The sequence below is a fragment of the Haemaphysalis longicornis genome, unplaced genomic scaffold, assembly GCF_048455015.1.
Source record: "Haemaphysalis longicornis isolate Haplotype H1 unplaced genomic scaffold, Haemaphysalis longicornis Haplotype H1 scaffold_4, whole genome shotgun sequence".
NCBI lineage: Eukaryota > Metazoa > Arthropoda > Arachnida > Ixodida > Ixodidae > Haemaphysalis > Haemaphysalis longicornis.
In genome coordinates, this window is record NW_027526361.1 from 111,162,439 (window position 1) to 111,177,975 (window position 15,537).

General features: G+C 42.5%; 1 protein-coding gene across 1 annotated transcript in view; it reads left to right on the forward strand.

Annotated features, from left to right (window-relative positions):
- LOC144179265 (uncharacterized) overlaps positions 1–15,230 on the forward strand; it is a 54,234-nt gene extending 39,004 nt beyond the window's left edge. The window contains exons 8-11 of the mRNA XM_077707555.1: positions 1,924–2,024; positions 7,766–7,910; positions 11,079–11,336; positions 14,888–15,230. Coding sequence (XP_077563681.1) covers positions 1,924–2,024; positions 7,766–7,910; positions 11,079–11,336; positions 14,888–15,018 — 635 coding nt within the window. The 3' untranslated portion in view covers positions 15,019–15,230. The remainder of the gene's footprint in view (positions 1–1,923; positions 2,025–7,765; positions 7,911–11,078; positions 11,337–14,887) is intronic.
- The last annotated feature ends 307 nt before the right edge of the window (positions 15,231–15,537 follow it).

Sequence of the window (15,537 nt, forward strand, 5' to 3'; positions counted from 1 at the left end):
GCGCGTGATTGCAGGAACTCCCAACGGATGTCGAGCGCTAAACGACCGCACGAAAATTGAACTGGATTCCACGAGCAGAGAGTTATAAGTTAAAAAAAAAGCCCTCCTATCCTTTATGCCTTTCGCGACAAAACCCTGAAATAGATTTTCCGACAAATGTATGCACAACATTTTCAAGCAAAAACGAATTGGATATACCAGCGGGCTGTTTAGATACTGTGTCATTTGTTAAAACACGTTATTTTCCGGAACTCCCGATTATCCGTACTAGCTGGGTGTTATAGAAAATCTGCCAGAAAATTCTGTAGACGCGCGTATAAGTTACCTATATAAAAAAAGCAGTTCAAAGTGCCTGCGACAAAATATAAACATACGAAAAACAATTTCGGAGCTCTTAACTCTCTCCCGGTTGTAATTTTAAGTAATTCTCAGCAATACCCGGCTCCTGCACTATAAGTAAAACGTGCTCATGAAATTTGACGCCGTTTCAATGAGCTGTTTAGCTAGGCGTTGGTATCACCTGTTAGGGATTTTCGCCTCGTCAGGCATGTCATTAAAAAATTCTATTCGCTTGTTACCGGCGTCGCAGGGCGAAATCAGTAAAATCGGTTTTGTATATTGCTATTAACATCTTAAGCAAAACCTATTACATAAATAAATCACTGAAAGGGTGATTGGAGCATCTTTCAGAACACGCATTTTGTTCCGAAATGCATAAACGGACCAATAGTATTGGCTAGAGAAACATCGCTAAAATACCTTTTACATATTCGTTAGGGCTACGCATATAATGAAGAATTTGCGGAAAACACAATTTCCCCTTTTCCTTGCTTAGGAGTACAATTTCGGAAAATCCCCCCTTATGAGCCCCTACGTAACGACACCAATTTACAGCCTCCAAAAGTTTTAATAATATAGCGGGAGCGACGACCAATCGGCATGTCAGCGCCTTATATCCCGCAGTGGCCTAAGGCCATTGCAGCCATAAAACAAGTCCTGTTCTACTTTTATTTATCTTTTCAGCGGCATTGCTCACGCTGTGCGGGGCAAATGATCCAAAAGAAAAGTCAAACGCACATTTGATATGCGCATGCTCTTCAAATACGCACGGTTTCTCGTGAACAAAGTCAATCACATGCCGGGGCAAGGGGGTGTACCACTCGCAAGCAAACAGCGTAGCGGACGACATGCATACAGCAGGTAGCCCTAGGCGCGTGCGCGTACTCTCGCCTATTTCGCTGCTGAACACCGTGATAAGGCGCTGACATGCTGATCGGTCGTCGCTCCCGTTATATTATTAAAAATTGGGTAGGCTGTACCCCGAATTGTCGAAGTCTCTAGGTGTAGCAGTTTTGGCTGAGCGTTGATGAACCGATGAGTCAGCCAGCCGGTCAGTCAGTCGGGCACTTCTCTTTATAGGTTTAGATTACCAGTCCCAGGAGCCCTCACTTTTCTTCGTGCGCATTTTGTTAAAGCCTTTTTACGGTGTAGATTTAGTGTAGTGTAGTTAGACTCCGCCATAACAAAAGTGTATTTCAATTACCCCCAAACAGAACTACGAAATAAAAGATTAGACACAAACGTAACATAACAATACAGTCGTCTTTAATAAGTATCGCCAGCCTTTCGGCTTCGAAGCACAGAAACACAAGATTGCTCAGAGGAAATTTTATGCTTTTGTTAGATTACGTACTCAAATTCACCTGAATCATACTGTAAAAAAAACTGCTCTACCTTCCCAAAGGAACATTTCGCATTACCTAAGCCGGTTTAGTTTCCATGTCTTGCCATCCCCTTCAGGCAAAAACATTCTCTGAATTTTACGGCAATGAATTCCAAATGGTTCTCGTAGACTGAACAGCACTATGTAGAAAAGACGCTGCATCTTTATTTTAAACCTGAGTTCATTCTGATTTATTTCAGGATATGGCTTGACAGAAACTGCCACAGCGGTTACTGCCTGCAGGCAGCCCTGCCTCGACTCACACTGCGTCGGAATTCCGATTGCATTGACAGAGATAAAGGTCAGTATGTCATCAAACCTAATCGCAGCCTTGTACTCAGCTTAACAATACTACACTTCTGACCTTCGACAACCCGTAGATCGGCAACGAAATCTCAGACGTGTTTTACAGCTTAATTGGCCTGGCCAACGGATCTGACAAGGATGTTCAATTTCTGTATCACACCACACGCTGGTTCAGATTAAGCATTCGTATTCTTACTGCGTTAGCAGCAAATGGGAAACAACGGCAAAATTTTCGCGTCGCTCCGTAGTCGGCCGTCGATCTATAAAAAATAGAACGGCGGAAAAGTCAAACCTGCAGGTTGGAGAGAGCGTCGATTGGGCTCTCTTTGAGAAAGAAAAGCACTCTTTGCAGTGGTACGACGCTTCCAGGGGGACATCAACTCCCGGCGCGGCACGCCACTTGCCTCTGCGCCATATAGAGATGTCCAGAGGCTCCTACCACCTATTGCCCCCGTTGAGAAAACAAGTGCACCGTTAGTGAAGGGCGGCAGAACAGGAATTTTGAGGAAGACATGTGCATCATTCCGAGCCTAGACATTGTGAAGGAGAGGGATGCTGAACTCACGCATCCTTAAAGATGTGCCACTAAACCTTCTAATCCCTTTTGGCGGTGTCTTTACCAAGTAGTGTGGCTGGGAATAAAGGCAACACATAAACGGGAGATAAATATACGTAAAGGTAACCACCAACACCTTCTTAAGTTAGTCGCCTCAACGTGATGCTGCCACGTGTGTGGTTCTCGGGAACAAGGCCAACAAACAGCAGCTGTAAATAGAAAGAAATGCAAAAGGGTCACCGCGAGATGAACCATCAGTGCATCCAAGAAAACAAAATAGGTCACTGATATATTACAAAGATTGCCAGGTAGCGGGGCTGCAAACCTAAAACGTTCAGAATTCGCCATGATGGAAACTTTGTCCCACATTTTTTCACGAAAAAAAAAACAGCCGCCATGAGTTTTAGTTTAGATGCTTATGTGTATAGAGGATCAACGGTCCCAGTTTTGACCTTTTTGGCGAGACGGCACTGAGATCACTGACCAAGCTGGCTAGGCTGCCAGCTAATCAGCAATGAACTAATGAGCGCTTATGCCGTATGGCACGCACGTAAAATTTGTAAACGCAGCGTAATAATATTTCACTTTAGAAAGAAACTTTGGTAGGTGACCGCCACACAGGGGCAACCCGAACCGTGGTGGATGATGAGTGATGTATTACTGAAAGTTACCACATGGCCCTACGAGAGAGCTGACTTCCTTCCACAAACAGCCTGATCGTTGGGCGGTGGTCTCATGGCGCTATGCTGCACTGCCCATCTCAGTTCCCTGCTAACATATCCCCTACCTCTTCAGTCGACGGTGGCAGTTCCAGTCGAGACCGCTCACGTCCTGCGAGTGTGTAGAGATTGAAACATGCAACTAGAACAAACTACGACGAGGTAACTACTGACATTAATCACGCTGATATTCTGAGTGACATTTCGTCCCACGAAAGCGATGTCGTTAAAGCTGTGATGAAGCATCTGATGCATTCAAAACTACGGCGGACGACGTGGCTGCCTGGCACGGCAGCTTCGTTCTGTCTTGCCTTGCGGCTTGGGGACACAGGACCGGCCATGGGGATACGGCACGTAGACGTGGTCGAGTGCTGGTTGCGGCGGTGCTCGGGCTGCCCCTTAGAGCCCGCGTACACTTAACAACTTCGCCACGGCAAAGAGGTTGCGAAACTGCGATCAGGATGAGATGGCATCGCAGCCTTACCAAAAGTACCGCGCAGTGGCGGGAGAGAGCTGCCAAGAACCTTGGTAGTAGATGAACAATGTCTGCAAAATATTTGCGCGGCGGCTATAAGAGAGCTCGTGCAGACTATACCCACACAGCTTCTTATTTGTCGCACTGTTGGCCTACAGCGCAACGCCCTACTTCTTCTTTGTCGTCTCGTGAGAATACAACAAGGGATCTTACACACATTCTTGAACAGCAAAGACAGCCTGGGGACAAAAGGAACAAGATCACCTCTGCTTTTAGCGTTACCCATTCGAGCCGTGGATGCTAAATTTAACCCACCTGTAAGTACATGTAAGGCGCTTTCTATATATTATCACAGTTAGCGTGTCTAGTGAGGGAAGGTTAGAGTTGGCTTTAATCTTCCCGAAACACCTGGTATCCAGCTGTGATTCCGATTCAGGATACCCCCAGTTGCGGGTATACTATTTTAAGGAAAGGGAAATAAGATTCTCTGAATATATAGCTGTTGGCAGCAGGGCCTCTGTCACGTGGGATTATAAGTGAAGTTCCAGAAAGGAGATCGCGGGGTGATGTCCCGAGAGAGAAACAAACAATGCAATGTTTTGAGTCACACAAAAGCGCAGCAGCGCATACTTCTTCAAGATCCATGCAAGAAGCATGAACTCGACTGTGTAAAAAATGCGTTCAGCAATATTCTACTTGTGGCTGAGAATTTTCTCTATATATGCTATAGGACGTGGTGTACAGAAAAGAGGGCTCCCAACTTTTCGCAGTCCCGAACTGGTAGTAGGTGTTTTTATGATTTGAGCGCTCAGGTATAGGTCCCATAGTTGGTAGGTAGTTGGGACGTAGGTAAACATTACTTCACGCTTTCGTGACTTGAACAACAAAGGCGATGAGTGTGAACTAAAGCTATTAAGCACGTGCACAAGGTCATTTGCAATTTGTTCAGATGTACTAAGTGGCGCTGAACTGAGTGGTGTGTCCGAGAATAAGTGAACACTATTGGCCGTTCCCACATCCTGAAAGAGCCCCTTCGTGCTTTCAGTTTAGATTTAGGCTTGATAAACCCTGTTTCTTTTGCCTGAAATCTCACCGTTCGGACCAGTAACTTATAGCACCTAGTTAGGGATACGTTCGCCGCAGGGCCACCTGCTAAAAACAAATCGAAGGACATGCATTTCATGGTCAAGTTTCCGAAACAGTTCATGACGCTGACGTCATTGACACATCCGTATGAAAACACTACAGAACAAAAACAAAGCAGTTGCAAGCATGGTCACGGCTGCAGCACCGACAGGACGCACAAGAACAAGAACGGCGACATGCGCAGCGCTGCGTATGTCGCCGGCTCTTCTCGGGTATTTATCGTTTTTTGCGCTTTATACCAACGATCCTAAGCTTCAACCTTCAAGCATATAAGGGCAAGAAGGCTAAGGTGGCTGCATAAAGAAGCGCAATCACTTTTTCTTTACTAAGAAGCCCTGTGGTCATTAGCCCAACCTTGTCATTTAAAATTATTCACAAGTACGCAGCTAGCCTTTCGGTTACTGTGTATGGTGCAATATTTTAAAACAAAAGTATTTTATGCCGGGACACACCAAGATTTCACTGACGTCATATCCGTCCCGGAAATGACGCCAGGACAACGAACACAAGCGAAACGCCAGGAAAAGTTTCATTGACGGGGATGGTGCTACCATCTAGGAGCGATGAACCAAAGTATTGCATCATGGCGCTAAGGGGCGCCGACAGTTGGCGTAAGTTTCGTCACAGGGACACTGATGGGCGAATGGCGCGAACGTGACTAATTTGGTGGGAAGAGAAACGCCAGCGGGAAGCGGAAAGCGTTTGCGCATTCACGGTTAAAGCTGCGAACCCTACCTCTAGCGTTCCAGATGCGGCGCTCCTCGCAGCGCAGCCGTCTGCCGTACACGCCACAGAGCAGTGCCGAAGTGGTCGCACCTTTGGTGCAGCGACCCGCTAGCAGGACGTCGCTCGCCAAGCACACCTACAAGATTGCCGCAGACATTTAAAACATGCTCCTTTCACTGCAGATTTTGCTGCACATTTCACTTTCGTGTTTTACCGATTCCTATGACAGAGGAGTCAACCACAGATACTATATGTAATTTTTGATGTTTTAGGAAAACGGTGCTACATCTGACCTATGGGGCATTCTTAGTGGGAAGCCGTAAACTAATTTAAAGCACCTGAGAATCTTTCATGCCCCTAAGTGCGTTTTTGTTTTTCGCCACTAGTAGAAGACGGCCGTCGTGGCCGAGATTCAACCGAGCCTTTCTGCATAGCAGCACAACACACTCTTAACGCTTGCTGCAGGAGGTGGAGTGCAGCATTAGGCCGACCTCTAACTAGGTCGGCAATATCGAACGTGCTAATTTCAGTTGTCTTGGGCCTTTAAATCACGCAGAAAAAGAAGTTACACGAAATTCCGGTATACAGATATAATTTAACTCGCTGATCATTCTGAATACAAGTACTGTATTTACAGCTCATGGGACGTCTCAACCTGGTTTAACGCATACGATTGGGCAAAGTAGACTTACCTAACAAACAACGGACTGCTGAACCAACCTCTCTACATTCTCTTTGTTAAACGGTTGAGTCAGCAGGGCATGCAAGCAAGCACAAATATCTTGTATAAAAATGATCTCCGATCGCGGAGAAATATTCAAGACATATACAATAACATTCTGACATTCTAATGCCAGTATACAAGGGAAACTCTAAAAGCGATGAGGATAAAAATAAACGGGAAAAAACTACGAATTCATGGCTGGTTGAACAGTAGGCGCAGCATTCATCCTTAAGCTCTTCATTACAAGAAACATTAAGGAAGCTCACACTGACGCGTAAGAGTGGGAGGTAGCGAAGCTGTACGCAACTTTCACGACCATCACAACACTTTAAGTCCACGATTGCAGCCGATTTGTTTCCTCTTCAATGCCTCAACAACCCTCACACTATCATTTTTGTTAGAAGTGTGAGCTTCCTTCATTTTCTTGGAAGTGATAATCATTGGATATCACTTTCAAGGGGCGTACGCTATGGCGTGTCTGTCTCATTCAGAGCGTTCGGCATTACCTTTTTTTAATTGCCGGGTAGTCGCCGTAATCTTGGCCAATTTCCCTAAGTATGTATGCTCGGCTTGACAAAAGTGGGTCGTGGACGCTGAGCGCTCGTCGCGAGGCCGATACAAACGAGCGGTAGGCATTTCTTTTGCGTTGCTAACTGCTGTTTGGCCGCCGTGACGCGCGCGGTCGCATACTCGGGCTCGGCACTTTCTTGGTATTTTTAAATGCGGGCACAAAAAATTTCGATTGGCTAAACAGCTTTGCTGTAACAAATAATTTCGTTTATTTTCTAGTTGAACCAAAAAATGGTGGCGTGTGGTTCCAGAATACCAGCATGCCCTGCAGTTTTGAAATGAGCTATAAAATATACTTCCTCTCCAAAGGCGGAAGTGACATCCACGGACGTTTGACCCGCGTCACCAAATAAAATAGACACCGCATTTAGAAAATGTCAACTCTAAACAATAGTCTTTTTTCTAATATAACATCCGTGGGAGCAGCCCGTTTAAAGCAGCCCTACAAACTGAGCTAACGGAAAAAGCAATCCCCTGTCGTGGAAAAGCTAATTAACCTAGAACTCAAACTTACCAAATCTATTATGAAAATATTCAGTGAGACCAAGCAAGGAGTTTCTGTTATGAAAAAAATTGATATCCACCTTAACTGCCGTATACAACTGTCTTCTATGAGCTCTCACGCAGTCTTGCAATCGCACATCAAGAAGAGGGTTTCTTGACCAGCAAACGTTTCTGAAAAGCTGCGCAGATTCATTGTGAATGTGAACAGCTGAATGTTCAGTGCATACATTTCTTTTTCATTCATAAGCTTTCCGAGAATTGGGGGCCTCTCTTTTTTGTTGTACTAATGTTGGCCACTTACCTTTATATTTTTGAGGTCGTGGATGTGACGACTCGGGAATCACTTGGACCACATCAGTCTGGGGAAATTTGCATCAAGGGGCCCACTTGTTTTAAGGGCTACCTCGACATGCCTGAAGAGACGGCGAAAATGTACGACAGCGACGGCTTTCTGCTTACAGGTAAATATGCTACATGAATCAAGCTAATAATTGTAAATGTAACCTTCGTGAACAAACTGTTACTCCTCTATACCCAGGCCCCAGAACTTTGAGATCACAGGAAACATTGGTTTTCTTGATTTCTCAACCTGTTACGGTTTGAAATATTTCATTTGGGTTGAAATATTTCATTTTCTGAACTAGGATATACATGGGCCTTGGTTTCTTGAAATTATAAGGGGCAAAAGGAAAGTTTGTTAAAAGAGGCAGTTCAACACATGCGAGAATGATATGAAACGCCATTTTCAATCACAAACGAAACAATTGCTTGAAATTTGCAAATAATTTTCAAACAGATTATTCCATTAGGCCACTTCATAAAGCCCACGGTGCGTGTATATTACCCCAGTAAAGGCCAAATACAGTAAAGTTCCTCGCACAGCAGTTGGTAGACTATATATCTGTAAGTATTGGTTAGTTTAACACCTGTTTAAATACAGTCACAAGATTGCTTCAACGATGTGTTTAGCATTTTTTGCGAAACCAGTAAAAGCCCAGCAGCCGCCATAGAACAACGGAAAGAGAACAAAAACGCTGTTGGTTCCGGCTTTGACAACTTGTACTTTTGCTTGCGGTGCCCATGACCCAAAGACTAGGAATAAAGCATTACACAGAATGTCGGCGGACCACACATTGCTACCGACACCACAGTGTTCGCTGGTGTGCAAGTGGAAACCTTGATCTTGCTAGAAACAAAATAATGACAAAACATTTGTGCAAAAAATGTTATTTCGTGATATCCCGTGGTAGCTGCCTCCAAATTGTCTGTCGTTTTTTGTACACTACCATAGACCGTCTATTGAACAAGGTTGAAAATATTGGATTCAAAAATGTAATATTGTAGCGAATTGGGCTAGCTGGAGTACATTCACGAAGGTATGCGCACACGAAAACAGGACTAGAAGAGAAAGGATGACACACGGGCTGTCAAACAACTGAACAATCATTTGAAAAACACGTGTAATGTAAGCAAAAACGTGGAATTAAGAAAACACATGTAAAAATCACAAACTCCTCAAAACACTAATCTCACGCAACCAGTTATGCACACCTCTTGTCTAGCAAGAAAACGTCATCCTCTGTAAGCGCAATTAGCGGTTAGCCCAAGCACGTGTCTCCGCTGTTGATAATCTCATAGGCTTCGGCAATTTCCCTCATGCGCTGGCCCTTGTTTCGCATAATCCCGACTCTCCGATTGAACTGCGGAGGACTGCATTGTATCCGCTTGCATTGTATCACCTAGAAATGTTTTTGACCTTGCTATTGGCACGTGTTATCTTCGACTAGTTTTAGCGATATTGGGCGGCCTCCTAAAAAGCAAATTCAGACGCAGGATTAATTTTGCATTTTTTTTGTACCCTGTATACTGGTAAACTTTGCTTAGCGCCAACTATACCGCCATTCCACTTACTAACTTCCCCTTAGTTGAACGGAGCCATCCAATAAACAAATACTTTGAGCATACAAATCTAGCCATAGAGCTCAGGCGAAGTTTGCCAGCATGCACTAGAAACAACCCTAACCGTGGGTACCATTTTTTGGTGCAAAGGCCGCACAAATGTTGACGGCTGTGTTTACTTGACTGAGTTGTCATGCGGGGCTATTTAAATGATTTAAGTACTTTTTCGCTGCATACCTAAGAAGTTACCTTTCCCCGGGGCTCTTATTTATTCTAACGTGCAATTTAGTGCTTACGGAATTATAAAACTAGGTTACTTTATATTTCATTAAATTTCTGTGATAGCCAAAAAATAATCTGTTTGTGGCAGATTTCCTTTCTACACTCGAAAGCCGTCATATTTAGGAAAGTAAAAATGGTAGCCACTTATTATGGCCTAATTAACGTTATTTGATCACCACGTGATGATACTTAATCAGCAACCTGAGTACTTTCCGGCCGCGTGCTCTGGGAATTGCAGCGAACTCTTCCTGCCTAAAAACAAACTTTTAAAGACACTACAAACTCCAGAGATCATAAAAATAGTGCATGTAAAGGATATTCAGCAACCTTAAATTAGTGGGTAATTGGGATAGCTGAAAGTAGATTTTTGTTAAGATAACTTCTGGAGATTCCCGCACTTTTGCACCCCTTAAAAAACCTATAGCCACTATGTGTGTGCGCACGTGGATATATAAAAAAACATGCAGCAATGCATTTCGATTGTCGCAATACAGCGGCTCTTGCAAAACCTGAATGCGTATGCGTCTGCATAGGAGGCCGCACGGCTACAGAGTTGAAAAGCCCAGTGCGATGTGACATTATTTCTATCGCGTTTAAAAGCCTCTAGTTTTTCGCACGGCCAAAAGTTACTTCAAGGAATATGTAGCAAACATGTGAATACAGAGTATTGTACAGTGTTTATATATTGGTACGTTTGTTTCGGTGTATATATCTATGGGCATCTGTTTCAGAAGATGGAGCTTGCAGACTCCTGGTAAAGCGGCTATAATAATAACTCATTAGGTGTCGCTCGGACGGAGCAATTGCCGGCACATCTTGACAGGCTAACGCCGCCTGATCCAACAAAACAACCACCACCAGCAGCATCATTTGTGTACCTACGGAGCAGAACTGGACTAAGAATGCCCTCCTGTTTATTAGAGCTTCAGAAATCGCGGAAAAACACGTTGTATAGAACGCTTTATCCACAGTACATGTTATGAGGCACGAATGATCTTTCATACTAAGCATATGCGTCTAGAGCAACTGCCAGTCGTTACAGCTTACATCCTGGTAACTATGAAGATAATTTCAGTGGAATGTTACATGTTATTCTTTACATTAGTAAAAAGCCTTAATATACAACCTGGCGATATATACCATCACAAAACTCAGGTAGGCTTCTTATGCGTTGTTGAAATAATTTGTTCTTTCCACTTTAGGTCTACAAAAATATTGTGCAAGCTAGCAGTAACATTCCGCTGTTTGCACCAATTGTCTTGTTTATTGACATATATATATATATATATATATATATATATATAAGATATATATATATATATATATATATATATATATATATATATATATATATATATATATATATATATATATATATATATATATATATATATATATATATACCTCGAAATGCATAGAACGTTCTATTGTTGTCTGTTCTTCCTCAGGTGACACGGGGTACTACACCGAAAAGGGTCACATTCATGTGACGGGCCGCATTAAAGACTTGATCAAGTGCATGGACCAGCAGGTTGGACCAGCGGAACTTGAGGAATTGCTGCTTTTGCACCCCGATGTCAAAGAAGCGGTTGTAGCCGGGGTTCCTCACAAAGAGTTCGGCGAAGCTGCGAGGGCCTTTGTTGTCTTGAAGGATGGCCTTACCCATGGCCAAGCCATCAATGAAAGCATCCAGTCATTTGTAAACGGTACGTCTAAAGAATCGCGTATAATTCCTAGTGCAGAAATGCTTCTAGCAAACCAGACGAGGGAGGTTTGGAATGGTACAATACTTGGTCGACAGGCCAGGTTTATTAGATCCTGTTTCGCAGGTAAACCTGGTATAATCCCTGCGAAATATGTCTGGGGTTTAATTTGATACTTTAACCAAGTTCATGTTTTTTGTCAGCATATAACAAATGTTTTCCACTCGAACCTCAGAAAAAAACATAAAAAAGCACGTAAACGTTGGGTAACCCGTGAACTGTATGAGCAAATGAAGTATAGAAATAAGCTCTTCCAGGTGTTTTTGAAAACCAAGAAAGAAAGTGATTTCAAATTGTTTAAAGTCCTAAGAAATAATGTTAACGCAGATATGAGAAAAGCCAAATGCCAATATTACATGCATAGATTTGAAACGGCCGGAAACACCCGCCTTATGTGGCAAACAGTCAACAAAATAGTCTCTAAATCTCCACAAGCCAAAAAAGTTTCATTTAAATCTGACAATTTAACTGAACTTGAGATTTCAGATTCATATAATGAACATTTTATTAATGTTGGTGCGCCTACTAAGGACACTGCCGATTTCCCATACGAGCAGTTCATCTCAAAATGTTGTCCAAATACCATGTTTTTATCTCCTACCGACCAATCTGAAATCCTTGAGATAATCTTTTCGTTGAAGGACAGCTGTGCCGCAGGTGCTGACGGTATTAAACCTAAACCACTAAAGGCTGTTGCCGAGGGATTAAGTGTTCCCCTTGTGCATATATGCAACCTTATTCTTTCTCAAGGAGTGTTCCCTGAGAAAATGAAACTTGCTCGAGTGACAGCTATACATAAAGGAGGCCCAACGAACAATTTAAATAACTATCGACCAATTTCCGTGCTCTCAGTGTTTGCAAAAATCGCAGAACGTCTTATAAACAAAAGGCTAACAGCGTTCTTGTCTTTAAACAATATTTTAATAGCTGAGCAATTTGGTTTTCAAAAGAAAAAATCCACTGAGGTTGCACTTCTGGGAATCAAAGAGCAAATTCTAGAAAACATTGAGATGAAAGTACTCACACTAGGCATATTTCTTGATTTAAAAAAAGCATTTGATAGTGTTCAACATGATGTACTTTTACGGAAAATTTCGTATTATGGAGTCAGAGGTGTCGCATGGTCGCTCATTAAAAGTTACTTAACGTCCAGGTCCCAGTATACAGAAATAAATGGCATTAAATCAGGCACCAAGTACATTCAGTATGGGGTATCCCAAGGATCGATTCTCGGTCCAGTTCTGTTTCTCTTGTATATTAACGACATTCAAATGTTCAGGGCACAGAAAAACTTTTTTTGTATGCAGACGACGCAAACGTGTTCTTCTCTGGTATGCATATTCAAGACCTCTATAAAAAAGCGAATCATTGGTTGGTAAATTTAGGTGTTTGGCTCAGATCAAATGGGTTAGAATTAAATGTAGATAAAACAAAATACCTCGTATTCAGACCAAAAGGGACACAAATTCCTACAAACTTGATGTTAAACTTTAATAACAGAAGCATCTTACAGTCTGAGACAATTTGTTTCCTTGGTGTAACATTTCATGAATACCTTTCGTGGACACCACACATAACGTCCCTTAGAAAAAACCTTTGTCGAGCTGGGGGTGTCTTAAACCGGCTGAGATACTACCTGCCTACGAGTGTAAAACGTCAAGTTTATTACGCACTTTTTCATTCGCGATTAAATTATTGCTCTTTAGTGTGGTCCACCACAACGCAAACAAACCTAAATAACCTTACAATAATTCAAAAACGAGCCATACGTGCAATTGCAAACCTGAAGTATTATTCAAGCTGCGCAGCATACTTTAACAAACATGAAATACTTCCAGTACGGCAACTTTACACCCAAAAATTATCCCTGGAAGTACTCCGCCAGTATAATACTAAGGAAACATTGTTTGAGTTAAACTATCATGTACATAGAAGTGCGTATGAACTGAGAACGTGCTTGATAGAACAATGCCGTTCCCGGACAGGCTATGGAGATCAAAGGTTAAAATGGCACATTCCTCACCTCCTCAACCAGTACCCTGATATTCTTGACATCATTCGATATCGTAGCCCAAACAAAGTATCTAAAGTTATGAAAGAAAAATTGTTGAGGCAAATAAAAATTACCGCTGACAGCAGTTGTTAGTGCTCTAACTTTGTCACTTTCCGGTGCCTGAAGGATGTGTGCATTGTGATTGCTTTGTTTCTTGTTTTGTTGGTTCCAATATCAGTTGTGTGTTCATATTTTGTTTTGGTATGGTTACGCCAGTGCGCACCGTTCATTTTATTCTGGCGAACGGATGCAACTCGCTTTTTGTAGTTTTGTTTATCTTTGTTATCTTCTTCCTCTAATTGTTGTTCCTTCTGATCCCGCTGCTCCTCTGATTGTTACGGGTGGCAGGGCCCCGTCAGGCAGTTTTGTTTGCCTTTTGCCATGCCATCCAAGGCAGTTTTGAATTGTCTAAAATAAACGGATACAACAACAACAACAACAATAAGTAATTTTGTAACCGTTTGAAGAAGCGTTAAATAAGTGACCACATAGCAACATTCACAGAAACCTGCGAAAATGTGTTTTCAGCACGTTTAGCCGCGGTTTCAACCTAAACTGCGGAAAGCGGCACAGTAGTTTTTTTTTTAGCGCAGGTCTTGAAGTAGATGGATTCCATTCTGAACGTGAACCATGATTTAGAATTCAGGCTTTCATGTTCAAATAGAAACACGCTTTGCTAGGTCTAATAAGTGAAAGCTTTGTCACGTAAATCTTGTCAATATTGCACGAAATAGTACAACTTTATATTTCTTTAAACAAGCAATTAAACAATTTAAGTAGTATGTTGGTTATATGTTGGCTATATTAAGGATATTAAGGAATGTTTGCTATATGTTGGCTATATGTTGGCTATATAAACGAAAGTTATAAATTATTACGGCTACGAATGCCCGCGGGCGCCTTCTAAAAGCAATTGGTCAACTGGTGAAAAATAAAGAAGATATATTCACCGAAATATTATAGGTAGTCAGAAGAAACAGTGGAATTACAGCAAAAAAAGACATCGAGTGGGTTATCAGCAAAACAAAACCGAACTAATCAATTTGACAACTTGGAAAAATCCTGGTAATAGGGGCATGATAGCAGCTCCTGCAAATATAGACGATGGTATTCAAACGGAAGTACGGCAAGTGCGCCTGACAGTAAAAAAATTATACATATAACCAGCACTAACAAAAAAATGTAAGTACTAACCTAATAAAATTTGTTGCGTGCAATGATTTCCTTTGACTATTTTTCACCCCAGCTGTAACTGGTTCGGGCACGCTGTAGACGACGCACGTTTTTCTTTTCATTTCTGTCACGTATTCACCTCAAGCAAAAAACGGAATGAAGGACCTTAACATGAGCATCTGTAGTAAGGTGTCCCCAAAATGCCATGTTGTGATTGTTTGATTTTGAGCTCAAAACAGTATTTCTTTTCTTTTGTTTTACTTTGCAGGATTTGTAGCCTACCATAAGCAGCTGCACGGCGGAATCGAGTTTATTGAAAGCCTTCCGAAAACTGAAACGGGAAAGGCGCTCCGCACGAAGCTCTGCGAAGGCTACATATCGAACATTGCCTCGGAATGAGGGCTTAGTTTTGTGCAATTTCCGACTTCACTGGGTCAGTACAACTGTCAGACGCCCTCTGTCAAGTGTTTGGCCAGTTTCGAGTAGTACGTAAGGGCTCCAATCTTATATACGTACTTCGATACTCACGGCGCAATGTGTGAAATACTGTTTTATGTCCCCCGATCTTTCCTGTCTAATGTTGTCCTTCATTGTTTCTAAATACAGTAGCACCAAGCAAAATAAAGTATTTTATTAAGCATCTGTCATGACTGGGCTAAAATGATCCGCAAAAAAAAATCCTCGCCGTGATCCTCAAAAAGAAAATCTGGGTCAATTCCTGATGGCGAAGCATGTATGCGATGACTCCGTATGTATGCGATCACCCTTTCAGCGATGACACCGAAAAAAAAAACCAGTAGCGATTCTTCTTTGTGAAGGTGGGCGACGCTCGAAGATGAAGGCATCCCGACTACCACTACCGGAGAGAAGTGCAATTCAATGTAACTAACAGGCAATTCTCATAGTCCTGAACGTAGG